General features: G+C 34.2%; 4 protein-coding genes across 5 annotated transcripts; 3 read left to right on the plus strand and 1 right to left on the minus strand.

Annotated features, from left to right (window-relative positions):
* On the minus strand, window positions 1-15,212 carry LOC106674413. Of its 2 annotated transcripts, none has more exons than XM_014407107.2 (8): window positions 15,119-15,212; window positions 14,793-15,043; window positions 14,000-14,098; window positions 13,738-13,936; window positions 3,002-3,196; window positions 724-1,059; window positions 341-655; window positions 1-285 (listed from the first exon to the last, which is right to left on the minus strand). In XM_014407107.2, the coding sequence occupies exons 2-8, from the start codon at window positions 14,828-14,830 to the stop codon at window positions 151-153; spliced, it is 1,317 nt and encodes a 438-aa protein (XP_014262593.1). In that variant the 5' UTR covers window positions 14,831-15,043; window positions 15,119-15,212; the 3' UTR covers window positions 1-150. The 2 variants fall into 2 exon arrangements, with proteins under 2 accessions (XP_014262593.1, XP_014262592.1); XM_014407106.2 differs by having other exon boundaries at window positions 14,000-14,128.
* Window positions 6,977-9,052, plus strand: LOC106674415 (ER membrane protein complex subunit 3-like). The gene is made up of 2 exons (XM_014407110.2): window positions 6,977-7,527; window positions 8,727-9,052. Exons 1-2 carry the CDS (start codon window positions 7,091-7,093, stop codon window positions 8,983-8,985), a joined length of 696 nt encoding a protein of 231 aa, XP_014262596.1. The 5' UTR covers window positions 6,977-7,090; the 3' UTR covers window positions 8,986-9,052.
* LOC106674410 lies at window positions 15,135-19,333 on the plus strand. The gene is made up of 2 exons (XM_014407102.1): window positions 15,135-18,497; window positions 18,867-19,333. Exons 1-2 carry the CDS (start codon window positions 15,161-15,163, stop codon window positions 19,169-19,171), a joined length of 3,642 nt encoding a protein of 1,213 aa, XP_014262588.1. The 5' UTR covers window positions 15,135-15,160; the 3' UTR covers window positions 19,172-19,333.
* On the plus strand, window positions 19,202-23,366 carry LOC106674411. The gene is made up of 2 exons (XM_014407103.2): window positions 19,202-21,861; window positions 22,938-23,366. Exons 1-2 carry the CDS (start codon window positions 19,320-19,322, stop codon window positions 23,297-23,299), a joined length of 2,904 nt encoding a protein of 967 aa, XP_014262589.1. The 5' UTR covers window positions 19,202-19,319; the 3' UTR covers window positions 23,300-23,366.
* Window positions 23,367-23,593: the final 227 nt, after the last annotated feature.

Raw genomic sequence — 23,593 nt, forward strand, 5'->3', positions numbered from 1 at the left:
TAAAAAGTGTATAACAGGTATATTATTAGTTCCAACCCAAAAATATGTCAACGATGTTGCACTCTTTGGTGAGAAAATTAATGGGTCTAGAAGTACACGTACTAATTACGTGCCAATTCAAGTAAATTGTCTTAATTGGCCAGACGAAGCTCAGTTGAGCCTTACGTCTCTGAACAGATCGCTGTGGTACTCTTCGGAGGTCTGGTTGCCCCAGTAGCTAATCCCTTGCCTGGGTTCGGAAGAGGAGGAAAACGAATTGTCACCAACCGGATCTTCGACCTCTATCTACGTAAATTCAAAAACATTACATTTTTGTTCAATCGAAACATGAATAATTTACCTTTATGACGACACTGGATTGTTTTTCCTCCTCGATCACTGGTATTTCCGCCTCTTTTTCCGTTTCAATAATGACGTCAGCAGGAGTTTCCTGTATTGTTTCTTGCGGTGTCACTTTCACTTCTGTTAATTTGTTCCTTTTTGGTACAAACTCTTCGAATTCTTGCGGTTTTCTTCTCTTCGAAATCGCCCTCATTGCTCTCACCCCAAACGGTTCTTCATTGGGATTGTCGAGGTTATTGGAAATCTTGTGGATTGACAGCAATTCAGGGTTTACAATGGGCATAACAGTGTTCGTCGAGAATTTTCCCAGCACCTTACATAAAATTAACATATTAAGTATTATGAAATATAACATATTAAAATTATGCTTTTTTTACAAACCTGAGATATATAGATTCGTTTTTGCCATTCAGGAAGTTGATCCCACGCGTTCATCATGCTCATTTTCAGACGCGCCTTTGGGATTTTCGGGTTGATCCAGTGCATTAGGGTTCTTGTTCGTTTAGAATACAAATTTTTAGCCGCATTTATTATATCCACTGACTGGTTATGGTCGAGCATGCCATATGAGCTGTCGCCTTGGGCAGAAAAGGGATCCTTCTTGCACAAATTGCTTGAAAATCCTTCCAAGAAAGCGTTTTTATTCTCTTCTTCAATGCATATCTGCCTTAACAAGTCTTCTTCCCTTTTTGACTCCAAGGTCTCGTCATTATTACTCTAGGCAAAAAATATCATTCTTAAATCAATTTAGAGCAAAAGATTTTCTTGTTTACAGGAGTTCGATCAACCTGGCCCTCTTGTAGTGGGTAATCAAATTTGCCGCGTTTGAACCTCCGAAATAGGCGAACCAGAGAGTTTTGATCGAACTGCTCCCAATATTTAGGCACGAAGATTATTCAATTATTATTACATTTTTTATGTAGGTACAGATATAATTTTATAATCATAAAATATATGATCTGATCTAATTGAAACGTTCATCTTAACGCTTGACTCGTTCTTTAATGATTCAATGGGACGACCAAGTTGGTGCGTCACGGATTTGGGTCATTTTTTTTGGTGATACTACACTCCAAAATATCGGACACGTATGCGCAACTTCTTGTGAATAAGCCCTGGTTTTTTAATATTTTTATTTCACCGTTCTATTTGCCCAAATCTATTATGATGTAAAGGTGATACACCAGCTACTATTCCCAACATATTTGGTGGGATCGAGGATGTGGTCCAATGAATGCTGTGCGTTTAAACTATGCCAAGCTTTCGGTCTTTTTATTTCATTTTCCTTAGGGCAAGATTCTTAGTCAATATTTAAAATTACTTTCTCTTATCCACACGTAAAAAACTAAATATAATGTTTCTTAATAAATAAATAGTACTTTTTACAAATTAATATCCTAGACAAAATCAGAAATGTAAACAAAGAGTTTAAAACGTAATCAAAACTTGGATTTGACCTCATTGTAAGGTCGTAACGCTAAGGTTGTAAAACACTTGGATAGCGAATTTCGCGGAAATCGGTGTATATTAATTTTTCGACTGATAATTTCGACGATTTGTCTGCGTGTCTGATATTTCTAGCGCCAGCTGTAACATCATTTCTGTCAAAACCTAGCAGACCAATTTTCATAGTTGATAATTCATTTTAAAGGAATAGTAAAGTGCATTAAAAATCATTAAAATCGAACTATTATTCATTTTTGACAAATAATTTTCCTATTTTGTGTATTTTCTTATAGAAATATTGTATATTTTTTTATAGTTCAGAGTCGTTAAAAAGTAAAGTTTTTCTTCTTTCAAATGGTCTATGACGTTAAATCCTTCCTTAGCAGTTTTTGAATTATAGTTTAATTATGGCCGTTTCAATCATAACGAGAACGTCTTCTCAAAAATAAAATAAAAATGTAGAGGTTAAAAATCGATAAATTTAAATTCAAACAAAAATTTACATTTATTTAAATTATAAATACATATTGATAAAAAATTATATTATATAAGGATCTCTACAGGTGCTACAACGAAATTTCATATTACGTTTCACGAAAAAAAATTTATGTTGTAGTTTACTTGAAAAATATTTTGTTTTTAGAATTTATTTTGTTATTGATAAACTTTGATAGGTTTTACTACATTTTTATTGCAATCTACATAAAAAAAATGCTGTAAAATGATACTACTACTACTACTAATTACTTAATTGTTTTAAGCAGGTAGAATGGCAAAATAAAAATATTTAAAAAATGGAAAATTTCAATTTTTTTAAAATTTGGCGAAACCAGGACCTATCCCAAGAACTGGCGGAGAGTCCGATATTTTGGAGTGTAGAATCGCCAAAAAAAGTTTTGTCCAAATCCATGGCACCCAACCTGGTGGTACCCTGGGTATTGGTAAATAAATTAAAACTTATTTAAAAAGTTTGTTCGTGGACTATTTTGACAACCATAAAACTTTAAATTGTAAAAGACTAACTGTGAGTTGGAATTATCTTTTAGAAAGATCGAATAACATACTCACTCCATTTATTATTTCTATAAAACTTTTGTGTCATCGAACTTAATAATTTACTGGTCAAGATTTATAACAAGTGATTCATTGAATTGTGAACATAGCAGAAAACGTCTGGTTGAACATTAAATTTATATTGAATGTAAAAACTTACAATGCTGTCTTCAAGAGATTCGTTGTAAACAATCCCGTTTCTGTAATCTTCGGAAGTGCACTGGTTTGTCAGTTGATAGTCGCTGTAAGAATGGACAGTTTCAACAGCATCTTCGACAGGTGGGTCTAAATATTCTTGTTTGCACTGTGACCCATCGTCTTCGCCTTCATCGAAAAACTCCACAGTTCTGACCTCCTGCCATTTGAAAAAAAACTTGTATCAATAAAGACGAGGAAAATTAAAATGTTTGTGATATGCAATTTTAAAAAGATTTCTTATTTGACTACAGTAATGGGTTCGTAAATAAATTATGTCGAGACAAACAAAATATATTTATCGAATTGTGTTAAAAAAAAAAGGTTATTTTAATACTAGCAAATTTAGAATATAACAGGGAGTAAAAATTTATAAACACAGATATAATATTGCCCCAAATTTATAAAACTACTTATCATACAAACACATAAGGAAAGTACATCTCAGCCTTTAAAATCTTACGGTTACACTGACAGGTTATAAATAGAGGTTACCCTGTCAAAATAATACTCATAATATCAAACAGCCAAGAAGCCCTAAAAGTATTAGCACGTAAAAATATCATATCCAAAATAGTCGGTCAATGCATCCCAAATCTTTAAAACGGGGAAAAACATGACAACCTGGCAATATCTTGGCTATCAGGGCACAAAGGAATAGATAATAATAATAAATCTTTATTTCCAAGAATGTACTTATATATATACATTATATATATATATATATATCTNTACAAACATGAAAATTTAAGAAAGATTTGATATAGATTCGTAACTTTAAATTCACTGTATAATTTTTTCGTATTATATCTACGCGTAAAATAATTTTTTAGAAGTGAGTTCATAGTTACATCCAGAAATAGGCTATTATGGATTGTGCAAAAGAACAATATCTTGCCCTTAAGAGTTCAATTTTCCAAAAGTTGCGTAAAATTCTAAATTTATAAAAGAGCTTTCTCAGACGGAAAACCAAAGAATCAATATATAAATAAAATCTCCAATTTGAGTCAATGTCGCACCAAGATATCTAACGTGTAAGCAAATGAGATAGACAAGCAAGAAACACATCATTATCATCACAAGTATGAAAAGCAAATTTTAAATTAATTAGTATTTATTTTCTTTTTTAATGAAAATGTAATACATTTCATTTTTGTCTTTAAAAGTAGAAAGTTTGAGTTTTACCAAAAATTAATCATTTTCATATCATTGTTTATAGAAAATGATACAAGTGTCATCTGCACAGCTAAATATTTTTCCAGAGAATTTAATTTTCAAAAAATCAATAGCATAAAAGAAACGAAATTGGGTCTAAGACTGTGCCTTGTGGAAAGAAGAACTAAAATCTGTTCCAACTTCTGTGACTATAGTTCTGTCCGATAAATATGATTTAAGGAGTTTAAGGGGAATATTAGAGATACCAATACACTCAATTTTTTTAGCATCAACTTATGATCAAGAGAGTCGAAAGCCTAGATAAATAACCATTTAGTATTTTAGAAAAGATTAGAGCTATGGCAACAATATTTTTTTAATGAATGCCTGTAGATTTCTAGTTTGTCCAAATGTTCCATCCCCTTTCTCCCGATTGTTCTTCTCTATACGTTTATCTACACGAACATTCGCGTAATGAAAATGAATGTTTTCTTGTTTGCCATTTTAAAATATCTAAATATGTATTTGCTTTATTTCTACTATAAATTAAATAGAACAAAAACCCGGTACGTTTCTTTTAAGTTAATTGCTTTAATTTCTTAGTTTTCTAAATTTAATCAGTTTTCTAGCGACGTGCTCAAATTTGTTGTTGGATTAAAGAGAAGAGGGCATTGGTCAAGGAAAACACTTTTGTTGCATTTGGTGTGTAAAAACACCAATGAACTTGGCATTTTCGTGAATCACCCTGTATAAAAAAATGTCGCAAACTTCAGATCTCATAAATCCCTAAAAAGAATATTCTAACTTCCTTGCTCCTCAGATTATAAACAATATTTGTTTATAAGTCGTCAAACATTAGATTAGTCATAGAAATGATGGTGAATATGTTGTGGAACTATCTAAAAAATAGTTCTTATTCACAGTTTGCTGTTTTATACGACCTGATTTTATGCTTTAAATGCTCTTCATCGGGTTGAAAGAGTTACAAAGACGTCTCCCGACATGAATTTTTATTTATAATTATAATTTGTTAATGATGTCATGATTGTTGTAAATGGAAATTTATTTATCTGGGCGTTTAGTGCTTGAAATATGGATCATTGAAAACAATAAACTGTGGGTAAGAACTATCTTTTAAAGTTTTTAGTCATATCCACATCTAAGCACTTGAACTACACGTTCGCAGTCACCTGACTAAGCTATTTACCAAACATTTATATTTAATGAAAAAATATATGTTCAAATATGAAAATTAATCTATCAAAAGGACATTAGTGGGAATGCTTTTGTTTTAAAGAAGATACTTGCAAAAGTGCATAGTAAACAAGATTAACAATGAATAGCATTAAAAAATTATAATACCGGTTCAAGAAATATGAATTTAATTTTTGCATTATTAAAAATGTCTTGCCTTTTCTGATTTTAATTACTTTAGAGTTGGATTTGTAATATAAAAAGTATTTTGAAATACATATATGAAGGGCACAGGGGAAAAACGATGAGAGTCCATTTTTGTCAGAATCGAGATTTCACCGGCATCTGTTGGCTCGTGACATTAACTATTAACCCGCCAAATGTTGCTAGGGAAACCAATTAGATTCCATTAGAACTCGCGTTTGAAAATGGGGGGCACAGTGGAAGAACAATGGGACTCCTGTGTGCCTAAGGAAGAACGATGAGGATCCATCTCTGCGACATTTAAAAATTCTTCCACAAGCAGTCAGAACGCCTATAATTTTTTGTGACTCATGTGCAAGGCAAAATAAAAACTATACAGTTCTGCGATTCCTTCACAATCTCGCAACAGAAAAAGGGAGAATATATTGTGTAAAAGTTTTCTTTCCCATCCGTGACCATAGCTATCTGGAGTGCGATAGAGATATGAGCATGAGTAATCAAAAAGCCTATGTAGATATGCCTCAAGGATGGAGGGATGTGATTGGTTCGAGCAGATGCAAACCCCAACCGTTCACTATTATCGGTTGTAAGAGGGAATTTTTCAAATCGTGGACGAATTACTTAGTACCGATGAACAAAAAGAAATGTCCCATCCCCACAAGAACGATTCGATGTTTGAAAATATCTCTTACACACCACAGTATATACACCACCGGACTTCATTCTGTGTAGCTTATAATAACCACAACGTGTTGTGGGTACCACAAAGGCAAAAAAAAGGGGAAGAACCCCGCACCAAAACAGCAGCTTCGTAACTCCTACGATGGGCCCCTTCCTGTTAATTTGGAAAAATGACTTGCAACACCTGACAAAGTTTCTCACCAACGAAGTTGCCAGGAGGTTTTACAATAATTTGGTAACAGTTAGAACTGCCAGGATGATGTTTGTTTTGATTATGAGGTAAAAGATGAGTAACGTAAACCCTTTTAGCTTAGAGCTTTTTAACTTTTTTCAGGTTTCTTTTTACAATAATTAATGTAAAATTTTGACCATAGATATCATTTCAGAATTTTCGTTTCACTTGTCTGTTCATCGTTGAAATTAATAATAAAATTTCGTAATCATGGTATTTTCTTATTCGTTCCTGGGTTCGAAATGGGGTTTAATGGTTTTTGTATCATGAGAATTACTTAGAAAGAACTCTAAATGTTATTACAATTGTTTAATCAAACATTTAAAAAAAACTATTTCACCAGTAGTCATGAAACTTTAAATTTAGTGTTTCTCAAATGTTTAAAAAATGGAATCTCATCATTTTTCAACTGGACCCTCTTCATATGTATAATAATATTCAACAGAAACGCAAGTCCACAAAAACTGGTATATTAATCAGCTGTTCGTTCTTACGTTCTGTAACCTTTTTTTGTCGGCGAATGGTTATAGAAACGAGTTAGCTCACAGGATATTCAGTAATACTTTTAGATTTAGGAAACTGACTGAGATGACTGAATTACTGGTCGACCCCGAGATCCGGAGTTGGGTGTTCCTCCCGATCGTGCTGATCACGTTTTTCGTCGGTATCGTCCGTCACTACATGTCTCAAATAACGGCCCTCGAGAAGAAATGCGACGTCAAGGATGTTTCCCAGTCGCATATGATCAGCAGAGGCCGGATCCTGGCATCGAACGGGCTCTACCTCACGAAAGAGGCATTCGAGATGAGGAGGCACTACTTCAACAACCAGAACAACGGTTGTTTCAAAGTGCTAAGCGAGAAGCCCAGGGTGCAAAACCCGATGATGACCGATCCAGGAGCCGTTTCGGACATGCTGAAAGTCAACTTGACCAACGCCCTACCTATGCTGATCATTGGCGGATGGATCAATTTTATGTTTTCGGGGTTCATCGCTACCAGGGTTCCTTTTCCGCTTACACTTAGGTAAATAACCTTCATCAACAACTTGCTCTGTTATTATATTCATAAGACTACAGCACTTAAACAAGTGAACTGAAAATATATACTGAATAGGGATAAATGTGGGAATGTATGTTTGTTGTTTGTTCGAATTACGATAACGAGCAAACGAGCTTTTGCGATTTGTCGAAGCTGGTTATTTTTGTTGGTTTTATTCTTAAAAAACAAAAACATTCCGTACTTTAGCTATATCTCATATTCCACTGAAACCTGATTCTTGACTTATTCAGTAATTGTACTTACATCCTCCCTGCATTTGCTGTGTAAAATAACAGAATCCAATTGATACAAACTCAATCATGTATTCCATTCATTTGCAATAAAATGGACAATAAACTAAATAACAATAAATAGCTACCGAAGCAGGTTTAAATTAAATGCACAAAATCCCTACCAAAATCACAAGTAGATGAGTTTCGAATAACCATTCAACAAAAATAGCCTTTTTCCCTAGATTAAAAACATTTTGGCGCCAAATTCAACTTATCACGCCAAAGGCTGATCTCACTAAATCCACCATACTTGTTCTACAACTATGTAAGTTGAAATTTTTCAACAGCTTTTTCGAAAACCGAGTCACCAAACCTTTAACAAAGAGTTAAATATTTCTTAACACACAAAAATACTAGAACTGTACAAAACAACTTTTAAAACGCTATGTTAATCAAATCCATAGCACTAAAGGACGTCCTTCAAATCTCTCCTAGGGAACAATAAAAACACAATTTTCTTCGGATTAATTTGTTGTTTTTAATAAATAAGACAGCCCGATATTTAAACGTCCTTATCTCTCGGTTCAACATTTAATCAACAATCATCTAAAAATAAAATTTCACCACATTATCCCTCTAAAGGGCGTGAGTCCATCAGGTCCGTAATGAATATTACAACCTTCATATTCACCAGATCACTCTCAACAACAACCCTGAAAGCTCCCTAACTTCTTATGTTATAGCTTCATACGTTTAGCCAGATGGTTGATTTTATAATCCTCAAACCGAATCTTTTCTTAAACGACGGAACTGTATTTTGAAACGGAAATAACACTTATTTGCCCGCATACATTTTGGTGAGACTTGTTGCAGGTCAAAAATACCGAAACAATATTCTAATTTATGTCAAAAGGAAACGGTTTTTCTTTTCTCTATTTGTTTCACTTGCAGGTTTAAACCAATGTTGCAACGTGGAATCGAGTTGATGTCTCTTGACCCGGCATGGGTTTCTTCGGCATCCTGGTACTTTCTCAACGTCTTCGGATTGAGCTCAATTTACAGACTGGTCCTCGGAGAAGACCCCTACCACGAAATGAACCAATTCCAACCCACGGCCCAGCCACCGGAGATAAAGGCAGAATGGGAGGCCTTAGAAATCTACCAGCACAAATGGCAACTGGCAGATGCTCATAAGCGCCTCATGGATTGAATTATATCAGCATGTTCTAACATTTTTGTTTAATAAATTGATCCTTTCAACCTTTTTTAAATTCAAATAAATTTTTAACTAAAAGAAAAAACAATATCTTCTGTACTAAAAATATATCAAAATTCTTATTCTACTTAAACAAAATAAACTTGTATACATGACGACAACAACGTATTGAAGATAATGGGATGCGGTCTTGTGTGATGTAGGTTTAGAAAAACATTTTCTTTATCGTGCTACGTTTCGATCTTTATTGAGATCATCTTCAGGGCCTGGGATTTACATTGTTTACATTATACTGTCACGAGGCGCTAGGGGTCGCGTATGGACACGTTTAGGTTGGACAAATGCCCCCTTCCATCACAGAAGGTAGGTCAATTAAATTTCGGGCTAATAAGGATTCGGCTCCTGATCTCTGCAGCGGACTGATCCTAGCTTCTCTAACTGGTTAAACCGTAAGTGCTTGTTGTCTCCACCGAATAAGCTGCTCCGTTCGCTCCATTATTAATTATTAATTGCCACAAGAAAGTTTGAGGCCTATTTATTTTTAGTTTGTATACATTTTACCATTGAATGAAGTAATAAATTTATTTTTGGTCAAGAAGGTTTTGTTTTACTTTTGCTTTTCATTTTTCTGTGGCAGGGGATCTTTCCACGTTCAAGCTACTAGGTGTCAGCTTTGGCGTGAACCACGCTCTTCTACCAGGTGTCAGCTTTGCTCTATCCTGCGACGGACTTCGGTTACCTAAACTTACCTTAAGTCCGGGAAATGGCTCGCAGTTACCAAAACCCACGTACAGCGAAATTAGCAGAGCAAAAAGCACTTACGGTTTAACCAGTTAGAGAAGCTAGGATCAGTCCGCTGCAGAGATCAGGAGACGAGTCCTTATTAGCCCGAAATTTAATTGACCTACCTTCTGTGATTGAAGGGGGCATTTGTCCCACCTAAACGTGTCCATATGCGACCCCTAGCGCCTCGTGACAATACAAATACATGTAGGACGTCAAAAAATAATTTTGTACAATGATAGAAATTTTAAGTTTAATCAAAGTATTTGTAATCACTCAAAGTGCGTGTTTAATGTGTAGATGTATCATTGTTGTGTGTGGTGTTGAGAGTGTTGTAGATGTAGATGTAGATGTAATATTTCAGGGTATGGTATACTGCGCCCTTTAAGAGCTATTGTATCCCCTGTGCTCTGCCTAAAGCACATCAGTGAGTCCTATTTCATCAAGAAACTTGATTAATAGGCCCGGTTTCAGTGGTTGTAGTTCTTCTATGGTCACATTGTACATCCCAAAACACTTCCTCCTGCGGGCTAGTGTAGCTCCGCAGTTTGTTAGTAAGTGTGTTGGTGTCTCTTCTGCTTCTTTGCAGAATCTGCATGTGCCATCTTGGATTATTCCAATTTTCTTTAGATGTCCATTTAATCTACAGTGTCCTGTCAGGAATCCTGTTAGGATTCGCAGTCTGTTCCTGCTTCCTTTGACACATTCTGTGATTTCTTTCTTGCCAAAGTTGGTTAGAAGATTCTTGGATTGTCTGTGTCCAATAAGTGAATTCCAAAATTCCCTCATTCTCTTTTTATCCTTCTGTCTGAGGTATTCGTTGATAGTGTGTGTTCCTATTCCACAGAAGGGTTCAGGTCCTATTAGCGGTGTGGGTTGAGAGTGTTAGTGAGATATTAATGTTATATACTTTGATTAAACCTAAAATTACTAAACACTGCACACACACACACACACACACGTATTGATTTAAATGTACTCGGCCTCCTACGTCAACAGAACAACGAAATATTACAACCTTTATGAAAGTACATATCACGTGAATGCAATCTGAATGCAATTTTGATATGTAAAAGCTACAGTCTACTGATGCACTATGACGTTACTTGATCACGAATGAGCCAAGTTCATGTTCGTGCACACTTTTCAAGGAAAACTGGCTAGTCCCTCACATTCACAAAGGATATGTGCGATGTTTCTGATTTCTCTGGACAAATTCGGCATGTTTCTATAGTGGTTTTGTCTGGTAGTAGTCCGGTACAGAGGCCTATAATTGTCCTCAAATCTTGTGTGCTGAGAGAGAGAGAAAAGTTCCTTCGTCTTACTTTTTTAAAGATTGCTGTATCTCCTCATAACTGGTGCTTTTATTTGCTTGAGTTTTCTTTCTCAAGCCATTTTTCCAGCTCCAACTTTAGAGCACTCTCCGGTGCGCTTAGTTGTGGTTCCGAGAGTGCTTTCGCTTCTTTGGCTAGTTGTTCAGCTTGTTCGTTTCCTTCTATATGTCCCGGAACCCACCTCAACGTAACCTTGTTTTTTCCTAGTGGCCATTAGGCAATTTAATCTCATTTGAAGGTCAAAGCACTCGCATTTATAACTGCCTTATTTCCAAAATTATGTACATCCGTGCCCCTTTCATTTTCTTCTTTATCCATATATATGCCCAGAGTTGGAGCCTGGACCTCAGCTTTGGAACACAGTTGGAAGCAGTCCAACAGGTTTTACCCCAACACCTACTCCCGGCTCCATCTTTGATCGACTGGTATTCCATATAAGGACCTTCTTTCTGAAACTTTGAATCGTTTCTTGTCTATCTTTCTTTCAAAGATCTTTTTTATGTATGGCCACTTGTTTGTTTTCTCATTTATTTTAATTCTCTATAGAATTTTGTGATGACTTCTCCTCAGATTTGGTTTTAATTTTTTTAATCTAGGAATCGGTTAGCACTTTCGAAAACCACATTTTGTATATGTGTAATCGAGAACGGTTGTGGTAAAAGAATGCATTGCCCCATGTTGTATTAAAGCACGCTAGTCGGTGTAGACTTACAATTGGTTTTGCGTCTCCTTATGCAGTATTTTTAGCCAACAGACATGAATTCCATATGTGACCAGGGGTCTGACCACTGGAGTATAACAAATAAGCCATCCTGGGGTTTATCCACATTTTTTGCTGTATAAATCACTGTAAATTATCCTTTCATTTGCCTTGGTAAAGAAATCTTCAATGAATATTGACCATAAACTGGAAACTTTGTAAAGTTGTTATATCATTTTGAACAACCATTGTCGGAAATATTCATTCCCTCATTTCCCTGGTCATCGTTCAATGTGCAAATAAATGATTTACAAATAGGCAAGTACAAATCAGACATTGCTACTTATTTTATCAAATGTATCATGAAAATGTGTTTAAAGGATCAATTAAAAGAATATATTTCAAAAATGTACAATAGGATTCTACCAGTTTTTATAGTTAATAGCCCTAGAGAAAGAAGGAAGTCGGTATAGAAAAAAGACTTCACACCAGACCGCATCTCACGATTTCTAAATAATTATCGATTAACGGTCACTAATCACCACACACTTAAATATATAGATTGAACAATATCAGAGATTAATATATTGCAAAAAATCCGTTTATCGAATGGAGACTGGGTGAATTTAGAAACCTCATAGATTTAATTTATTACCATGGATGTATTTTTGGGTTGGATACACAAATTTTTTCCTTGACCATTTTCGCCTTAAGGGAGTGGGCATGAATTGGTTAGGTTAGTTTGTGCTGAATTAGATTAGAAATGGTTAGGTTAGGTTAGCTAGGGTTAGGTAAGAGTAGTAAGTGTTATTACCCATAGTTCAATGTTGTTCCGTAAATCAAAAAAATATAAGTACGAAGTGTTTCTTTTATCATTCAAATTCAATTCCAACCTCGTCACTTCAATACACGTCATATGAAGCATTGCCTAAGCTCCCTACTTATCCACACAGACGTTCCAGTACCATTTTTTCCTCGAAACCAAAACAGTCCATAAAACTCTGGACCTCATTCCAACCACTTAGAGTCCAACACCTTTCATCAAGAACCCTTCCCGACAATCATCTACAGCGCCATTTGCCTTGCGTGCACAGTGTCGATATAGTAGTATAATTAATTAATGGATTATTTCTGCTCTCTTATAACATAGCATTCATAAAGCTGCTAAGTTGCTTGAAACGCTTTAGCACTGTTGAAACTTAAAATTTAAACAAACAATGTCATATCTGCTCAGCAACCAAGAAAATTTTCTTTAATGTGTTTTGTTAAGAAAATTTATTGATCGATATCGTTCAGGCTGACAAAATGAGAGTTATATATTGTAATATAACTTACAATAAATTTAAAACATTCAAAGTTTCTAGGAAAAAACATGTAAAATTTCTTATTGTCTGTTTCTAAAGTTAAAATCACCCTGAGCTTACACAAGAAAAAATATATGTTAAAACTCTCTACGTTTGATTATGTTAGGGATTTTTTTAGGGATCATTTACTGCCAAATTAGTCTTATGCTGAAAGCTGTCTTGTTGTCAGATTTTTATCTGTTTTATAAAATATTACAGTTTGTTATATATAGTGAGACATATTTTATTAGTATCATTATGATTGCCAGGTAAGATGTTGATATCAATTTCCCGCGTGGTACTTCTCATGAAATAGTTATGAGGAGATATTATAATAATAAAGAAACCAACCGAATCGATAAATCCATGAAATCAGAGTGTGTGATGTTCTTATAAAAAATTATTCAATATTAAATTTAATATTTTTTCAAAAAAAATAAAATAAAATTAGGGTGTTTTTTTAGTTTAGATGATTTATAATTAAACACATCAACAATCAGCCTTAGATGTTTGTGCGAAGTTGAAGTTTATTAAGGAAAAGGTGTTATTATTCTTTCGAAAAAGTTACTGCAATGCATGTACTCACGTCGAAGTTTCGTTCTTCGATGTCGTCTTCCGTTATTTCCTGCTTAAACGGATGGGTGAAGCTGGAACAGTCGAGGACGAAATCCGCCGTGCCATCTTGCTCTCTCGATGAAACACTGTGGTATTCATAGGATGTAAACTCGGCGTTCTTCGCTTCCGCCGACAGCTCCTTGGCTAGCCCGCTAAGGTCAAGTCTACTCCTTTAAAATGGGAAAAACATCCTTGAATTAGGGCCAAAGCAATAGAAACAAAGTGAGAATCACCTAAAACTCTTGTGGCTCGTCTTGCGTCTTTCGTTGAACAAAGGTGGAATGACTTTCTTGTATCTACTCTGATAAGCAAGAACATCCTGGTACAGAATGCTTTGAAAACCCAATTTTTCAATTATTCGTCTAAGAGTTAAGAGTACGATATTTAGTGTTAAAACACATAAAAAGTTTTTTTTTTTTAATGGCTATTGTAAGGTCAAAACTATCAAACTTATTTCAATAGAAAGGTAAAATACTCTTAAACAATCAGTAAGGATGAATTTGTAATAAAATTTTTAAATAATAGTTATCAGGTTAGTTTATAGGATCTGTTTTCTGCATTTGTTTAGCGAACAGTAAATATTTTTCTTTTTATAAAAAAGTTCTGTTATTTCAGAAAACCTAAGAATAGGTTAACCAACAAAACATTGAAGCATGTACATGTAAGCGCTGTTGCAAACAAAGGTACTTGACAGAAAACTTGATCAGTGACGAATGATAATCAACATTTACAGTTTTAAACAAACAAAATTTTACCAAGTTGCTTTAACTGATCATTGCAAAAATTGTTAGGAAACAGTTTTTTAGGTGATAAAACCAATTTGTAATCGCGATTTCTTTTGGCCAAGATCTGAAATATATCTATTATCAACATTTTATTATACTGCATCGTAAATTTGTTGGAAGGGCGCTCTGTGAAAAAAAACTTTTATTCCTAAAGTTTGAATCACTACCAAGTCTTTTACTATATTTTTTCTTAAATATTCAAGCGATTGATTGGCATTGTATGACTAATATGAAAACTCACTTTGTATATTTTTCTGGTTTGGGGAATCCAAAGTCCATACTTTCCAAAAAAACTGACTTCGATAAAAGAATGCAACTTAGTTATGGTCTAACAAATAAAATACACGATCTCTTTTTAACATGTGTCACATAGAGAATTGTTATTCTTTCATCCATGCTACTTGCGATATATTTTTAAATGAGCTTCTGAATTGCGTGTTTTTGTTTAATAAAAACCCGACAATAACTCCACTTAATGTTTATAAGTGATAGCTGAAAATAAAACTTGGTTTTAATTTTATTTCATAATATGAATAGTACATATGTTTAAGATTTTAGTTTTCTTACTTTCGTTTTCGAGTAGTCTAAATTGTAAGTGAGTTTTACATAATGATATCTATAAACAAAAAAGACAAATTCACTGAACTATGGCTGGAACACAAGTTATTGACTGACTATGTAAGACCCGCTAAGGAGATTGCACAGTTTTATCATGGTAGAAAAGTCGAATGTACCCTGAAAAGGATAAGTGGCTTGAGAAGAATACCCTGGGCGGGTTGTTTCGAAATACCTCCAATATATCCACAGGGCTTGCCTTCGAATTTTCGAGACACAACACAGAATGTCGCTTCTATGGCCACTTCGCCTTCTACTGCCGCCTCCACTTTGGGACCTTTCTGTAAACATTGCGGTGCCCAGTTGACGGAGGTAAATAATTATGGAAACAATCGAAACTTTGGATACGCAGGTGGACCAAGAGGTGGCATATACAACCGTGAAGCCAATTACGCGATAGTCGAATCTCACAGCGAACCCTTGAAAGACCATGATCTCATTGCTCAGAGCGATACGTCCAAAAAGACAACGACCAATGAACCAGTGACGAATGAAACAATCCAGAATCAATGCTTAGTATTGCAAGCGCTGACACATTATCGAAATCCTCCTACGTCTTGCTACGGCGATAAATGTTATAGTCCCTTTGACGACCCACATCGTACCAAGAAAGATTTTCCCGATCAGAAAACTCAACAAGACCGGAATCCCGACGATGAGATATACGCTTTGGCAATATCCAATTCTCCAGATGTATGCGGCCACTGTCTTCAGGGTGAAGCAAGACGTGTTTTGAAAAGTGAACCAAAACATGTTCATCACAATAACAAAAAGCCATGCACTAATTGTGGTGTCTTTTTCAATCCAAAAGAACGGGTTAATCAAGAATTGCTTGTTTACATCGAAGAAGACGAACCGACTGAAGAAACACCGCAATCGCAAACCAAGGAAGTGCCAAACACGGAAAAAGAAATAACGCCTGAACCAGAAGTACGCCGAAGTACGTTCAAATCGTTTTGGGACGCATTTGTACCCACAGCTCGTAAAAAAGTTTCCAATGATTCCCTGTTGCAAATAGAAGAGAGCGTCGCTAAAGAAACTAAATATTCAGACTGCATTGTGACTACATCTCACTGTTTGCAACTACTTCTCGATAGAGACAGTACATTTTCCAAATCTAGTGAAAGTACATCTGATTTTGATCATCACTCTCCAGAAAGTAAAAAAGCACGCAAGCATTTAAACCGTAACCTTCGTGAACGGTCTCTTCAGCGTCGGTACAAAAGCGTCAACAGGAAAAAGTCACTTGCACCCTCTAATTCTTCTTTCGATAGTATATACAACTACAGATCACGATCTAAACGTACGAGACATCGGGATAACGAGAAAGAGGAAGCGCCATCGGATGAAGAAGAAATAATGAATAAGCCTATTCGAAGAAGTTCAACTAAGCCCAGGGTAAGCCAAGAAAAGGGGCAAAGAAAAGCCAGTTGGTCCAGAAAAAATAGCGAACTTTCGAACGATGAAGAAACGCCAAGAATAAAAATCTGCTATGGTGAAAAGCCGAATCCATTTGATGGTATGTTCAATAAAAACAGAAAATCAAACTCAAGAAAATATCAGCTTTTGCCCAAGAGACCACCGAAGATGAACAACAGAAAAAGTAAAAAATCACATTCTGACGAACTGTGTGCATGTAAATATATGGAATGTCTGTGCAATAAAAAGGCAGATATTGACAAAAAATCAAAAGAGAGCAAAGGGATCGAGATAGAACTTTGTTCAAGCGACCCTTTTATTAATCCGGTTACAAAACGAGACAAAATTAGAGAAGAGAAACGATTAAGCAAATTACTGGAGAGAGCCGAATACGGTTGTACTTGTGGTAACAACACTCCTAACATTTCAAAGTCGTCCATATCTAGCCGTGCGTCGATTTTCATTGATGAAAGCAAGAAACGTGTTAGAAAAAGGGAATTTGTACGCACGAAGTCAGCTCTGGGAGCGAAACTAGAATCGGAATCAGTACAGTACGTCGCTGGAGAAACTCGCCAAAAGCGTAAACTAAACGAATCCCATACTAAAACGAAACGAATTATCAAATTGTTCTCAAAAGGAACTTCTACGGATCCTGTTTCAGATGTTTCAGATAAAGACGTTTTAAATGACTCTTCCGACGGATGTATTTACTCGAGTTTCGAAAGCATCTCAGTCAATTCTTTTGGACAATCACTTCCCATTAGTACATTACTGTTAACGGAAAGTGTCCCGGACTCAAACTCAATCACTTTACTCAGTCCACCATATGTTTCTATAGATGATCTACCAGAAAAAAATTTGAAATACAATAGAAAATCCAATGATTTTTCAGATGGAAAGGTTTTCTCCGGATCGACTCAAATGGTTAAGGGTACTAAAACCATTAAGAAAGGGCGAGAGTACGAAATTAAATCAGAAAAACTGTCAAAAACCAATATAGTAGAAAATCCGGCACATCAAAAATCAACCGGCCGTAAATTGAAACAATTCTGTGCCAATTTCCCTGATGTCGAATCGTGTGGAGGTTTAGGGCGTACCCACGATTTTCCGAAAGCGATTAAAAATAAAAACAAAAAGGCTGGACAAGTTATGAATGATAGCACAACCGGTCGGAAGAAGTTGAAAATAGAGATGTGCCCCCATGGGAGCTCCATGAACATCATCCATGAAACGGTCAGTGAGACAACCTCAGAATCAAATTTGAAACATACAGAGCAAACAGCAACTAAGAATTGTTGCACCCCTTTGACAGACCAAGAGAAGCTATCAAAAAGGAAAAATTTCTGGATCTACCATATGAGAGACCAGAATAAGGTCAAATGTGCAAGAGGGTATAAAAATATAAGAAATTCGTCAGACGACAAGATGAAGAAAAAAATTGAATTTCTGACAAAAAGAAAACATTTTTTGCGTTCCAACTCCTGTGCTAGTTCTTCTAGTGTTTATCCAACTATGAATATACTTCCTGCAGGTGCAAGGCGGTCACAAGACTTCTGCAGAAAATTAAATTTAGAAACGGCCATCAGAGAGATCGACAGGATGAGCTTGGACAACTGTCAAGGGTTAGAAGACCAACGGGTTTACACCTGCTTTTGCAAACATTTTGCTGAAATGACACAAGAATTGGTTGAAGAAACCCTGTCGACGTCATCGGAATCAATAAACACAGATGATTTGGATAGAAATCCACAACCATTGGAATCCATATTTCCAGGCCTTATGACAAATATGCAAACTAGGAACGATGTAGACGTTGTGTCACTTCTTGCAAACATTCTCGGAGTTAACCATCCTCTCGTACAAACACCAGAAGCCGTACTAAGAAAACCAAAAGGATATTCTATCAAGAAAGGTAAAACTAAAGTTTTAGTGAACATTTGTTTCTAATTTCAGGTTTAGAACAATTTTTTAACAATATTTACAAATCTAAGAAAATTGTTATCTAATTTAAAGGGATGTTATTGTTTCGAATTTTAGTACTGAAACAATGGGCATTTACTACACTCCTATTTCTTAATTAATTGTTTTCAATTTACTTGATCTCACAATAATTAAACAAAATTTAAAAATTTGGTCAACATTTAAGTTACAAATTGTAGTGTTGGCAACATTATATTTTAATTTTGAAAATTATCAACTTTCTATTTTAATTTCAAAAAGGGCGTCAAATTTGCAACAGGCTAAATAAAAATTATACCACTAATTATATTTTTATTTCCAGACTTGGAACAGATTGATGAGAAAAAGAAAATCAATCTTCAACGGCTTGAAGAAAAGGTGCTACTTGACATGAAAAACCTAGACCTAGAATTAGAAAAGAGGAAAGCTTTAGTTGGGACACTTAAGCAGAAGATTGTTGAAGAAAAACTAAGATTGGATGTAGAAAAAGATAGGCTTAACCGCAGAAACAGTGAGTTAGAAAAGACCGATCCTCTGACAGGAGAGGTGACTGAGAAACCACAAAGTGAAGTTCCAGCACCTAAAAATGAAAACAAAAAAAAAACGAGCTCTAAATCAAAAGGATAATTTTTTTACTTAGCAAGACAAGTCCGTTTAATCACACGATGTTGTTACCAATTCCTTGTGTTTATTAACAAAATACACAAAACATTGAAGACTAAATGCACAGATGTTTTTCAAAAATGGATTTAAAGCAATTTAAAAAAAATTAAAAATGACTGGATTACCTATTTGCCCTTTCTGTCAAAACAGTGTTTCAGAACGCAGAAAAAGTCTAAAATGTGATGGAATGTGTAAGAAGACGTACCACACTTCTTGTATAAGATGGAGCTCTGAAGAGTATCAAAGTTATGTTACAATCAGCAATAAAGTCAAGTGGTTTTGTCCATCTTGTGTTAACTCTTTAGAAAGGGTTTTCGTCAAAGAATCCGTGTTTGATCTTACTTCAAATGACAGTAAAAACAGTTTAAGAGATGGCGAAAGGACTGACATAAATAAGGTTTGTTCGTTTGCAATAGATGAAAATTTGATGAACAAAACAAAAAGCATTGACAGCTTTCATTGGGTCAATGATGAAAAGTGTTGGCTTATTGATCAATATCACAAAGCAAAAGAAAAGCCTAAAATGCAGGAACAATATAAAAAGACATTTGTAAAAGATATAATAAATGAAAGAGAGGTGAGGTCAAAACCAATGACACCAAGATCATTAGACTTTTATCAAAAAAGTGCCAACGTATACAATACTGATAAAAGTTCAACAAATCAGTTTCAACTCACCCCTCCATTTTGGCAATACCAAAAGCCCATATATTCCAATTGCAATGATATTGTAAACAACCCACAAAACTCTTACACAAATGATATCATTAAAATGCAATCTAAATCTGATAAACCAAATACCAGTAAAACTGTTGATACCAATTCCAACCATATTGTAAATGATGTGCGACACTCAGATGAAATTTGGAAGAAAAGTGTTAATAAATTGCATGCATTATCATTTTTAAGCAGAGGAAGAAAAAGTAAAACCAAAAAGCCATCGACCATGGAGAGAAAATTTAAGAAAAAAGAAGTAGGAAATCCCAAAGAAAAGGAATTGGGCCTGCAACACCTTACCACTGATTCAGGAGAATCATTAATCCTTCATATCACATACATGCGGAAAAAAGATAAATATAAAAAAAGTGTGAGTATTCCAACTTTAAAGAAAAATAAGCACATGAAAGAAAGGGGTATAAAAATTAAAGACAGCAAGCATGGCTTCCATTTTGACAGAGATAGTCCAACAAATATGAAAAAAGAAAAAATTGTTAAACATATATCCACTGATTCAGGCGAGTCTTTTCTCCTGCATACAATCAAAAGCAATAGGCAAGGTGATGAATTTGTCGAGTCTATAGAATTTTTGGAAGAAGCTGAAATGGACAAAGAACAAAATCCTATTTGCACTACTATACAAGACAACACCTTACTTGCCGTACGCAATAAAAAAATACTAAGTAAACAAGGAAATATTGGCATTAAATGTGTCTCTCCAATAATATCTGTTCAGTCATTGGAAAAAGCAAGTTTCAGCCAAACATGTCTTGATAGAAAGCAAATGAATCTTGAAGGGAATATTTCTAAGACAAATAGTTCAGAACCATTAGATGCTTCCACAATACAAAATATACCAAGAACCATGAATAAGGCTCAAATGAATCCATGGGGAGAAAATTTTGAAAATGTTCATACACTTTTCAAACAGAAACAACTGAATGAGATGTCTCTTTTTTCAGACAGAAATATTGATTTGTTAAAAACATATAAAGATTACACAGAAAAAAATAATCTATCTCAGGATGGAAATATGTTCCCTTCAATAAAAACCAATGGCGAAGATATTGTTGAAGAAATTATTGAAAACATCACAAACACTCTAGAAACCATTAAACAAAATGAAAAACTTAAAAAAGAAGAAAGAGAAGGTACCAATCCAATCATTGAACATGCTGAGTCAACACAGTCTTACATTACTCAATTCAAATGTTTCAATAGTAACGAGTCTGGCAGATGTACAACAAATGAAATGAGAATTATTAACAGTGCATTATTAATACAAACAAATCCTGAAGAATCTGTTCATGAACAAAGTAATCTTGACTATAAAGAAAATAAAGTCAAAAATAGCAAAATAGAGAAAAATGAACTTAACAGAGAAATTAGTAAAGGGTGTAGACAAAATAAATCAGAAGAATCATCACTGCAGCATGCACCACTTGAAGAAAGAAAAGATATCACAAAATCTAATCCACCAAATGTATCAATAAACCACAGCGAGTCCGCTTCCAAACGCAAAGATGCTTCAAAAAAGAATAAACACAAAGACAAAGTGGAAAACGAAAATAAGACACATTTAAATCACAATTACAACACAAATAGAAATGCTGTGATAAACACAAAAATAAGTGACTCAGTGCAAAACCCTACAACTTCTGAAAATATTTGCAAGAAAAAGTCAAAAACTCAAAATCAACCTGATCTTGGATATCTTGAATCTGCTATCGGCATAATTTCAAATATGCTATCACATAAAATGAAAAAACAGGATGAAGAAACCCAGGTAGATTTGAGTGAATGGACTTCATTTGAAAATGCATTGACACAAACTAGTACTTTCAAAATACCGTGCTCGACCATAGCGATCAACACGTCCTGTTCAATGAGCTTGCTCAAAGATGAAGTGTGCCAGTGTCCAGAGTTATGTCTCCAAGGTATGCAATTTAATTCCTAAAATAATTATTACATGAAAATATTTTTAAAAATTCATAATATAATAAATCATATTATACTGTACAAATAATTAATCATAAATATTCAATAATTTTGTTCAAAAGTTATTTTGGTTCAATAAAAAAAATTATAGCAACCATTATTTTTAAGTTAATTTATACAAAAACAAAAATAATTACAAATTCTTTTAATATATTTAATTTGATGGTAAAAATATTTTATAATCTAGGTTGTTGGCTATGTAGAAGTTCTAGATAGCTAAAATAACAGTTTTGAAGAGAGACGAGAGATGTGGCCTCAGCGCTTGAAATATATGGTGTAATAAATAATTTGTGTTTTAATTCGCAAAAATAACCAACAATCTAGATTATAAAAAGAATCACAGTCAATCTTCTTACTGCAATATCCAATTTTAATGTAACCAAAATCAATAACTACTTATGAAATATTGCAACATGTACTCGTTTAAAATTATGTAAACACTTTATAAAGAACTATACTCCATTGAAAACATATAAAAAATGTTTAAAATATGGCTAGCTACTAAAACAAACATGGTTTCACACATCATTTTAATAGTTTTCATTATGAAATTTAAATGTAATAGTATAGAATTTTTTGTTAAAACACTGAACAGTGATATTTTCAATAAAATGGAGTTTGAAGAATTTACAAAAAAAATCACAGTACTCATTCTACGCTAAATTTTGCTCAAATTGCTTGCATGTTTCATCACCTACATTTGCCAGCTGAAACGGCCACACAGTTCTAAATTAATTATTTCTTTGGTTAATATTGTTAGGGCACTACAGTCATTAGTACATTATGTGTAGGCTGTTTATTATTTTATAAAGATTTTAATATAATATACTAAAATGTAGTATGATTTAGGCCACAAACTATCCCAGAGAGATAAATGCTTTTTATATAACAGAATTTACATTACTGTTAATTTTACTTTATACACCTTATTCAACAATTGTTACAACAAAAACTCATTATTTATTACTGACATTCAAGTTTTATTTTTATTTATTTATTTTTATTTTTTCTATAGAAAATGCTGGAAGGACTAAAATTCAAGAATTAAAAAATACATTTTTAAAATTAGAACAATTTTCAAGAAGGAGTAAGCCTGATTTGAGCAAAAGCCATATGGATAGAGCGTATAAACCTACAGTGACCTTCTCAGATACGCCAAACATAAGTAAAGAATTAAAGCAGCACAAGGTGCAGGAATGGCTTTACACTGCCAAGCAAGATCAGTTGAACAAGCCAAAACAAGTTAAGCCTGACAACATCTTTAAAATTGCAAACCGTAAAACCTTGCTTGAGAAAAATAAACTGATGTTTGAAGGCCCATTGGTCAAACAGCCACTCAAAGAAGAGGCTATAGCCGAATCTAGTCATGTTTCTTGACCACTATAAAAACAAGAGCTATACCAAGAAGTTGAAAAATTGCAAAATATAATCCATACAAAATTAATGTATACTTATTATATTGAGTACATACATGTATCACTCATATTTAAATGCAGGAAAGAAAAAGTACATATATTTATGAGGGTTCCATCTTGGCATTTTATCAACTACTTGATTAAATAATTTTTATCAAATATCAGTGTGTCAAAAATTTTCTTGAGCACCGGGATTTAATAACAAACACAAAACAATGTTTTTGTTTGATATTTTCTTAAGTTCTGCATACAATGG

This window comes from Cimex lectularius, unplaced genomic scaffold, assembly GCF_000648675.2.
Source record: "Cimex lectularius strain Harlan isolate CLEC.00 unplaced genomic scaffold, Clec_2.1 scaffold305, whole genome shotgun sequence".
Lineage (NCBI taxonomy): Eukaryota > Metazoa > Arthropoda > Insecta > Hemiptera > Cimicidae > Cimex > Cimex lectularius.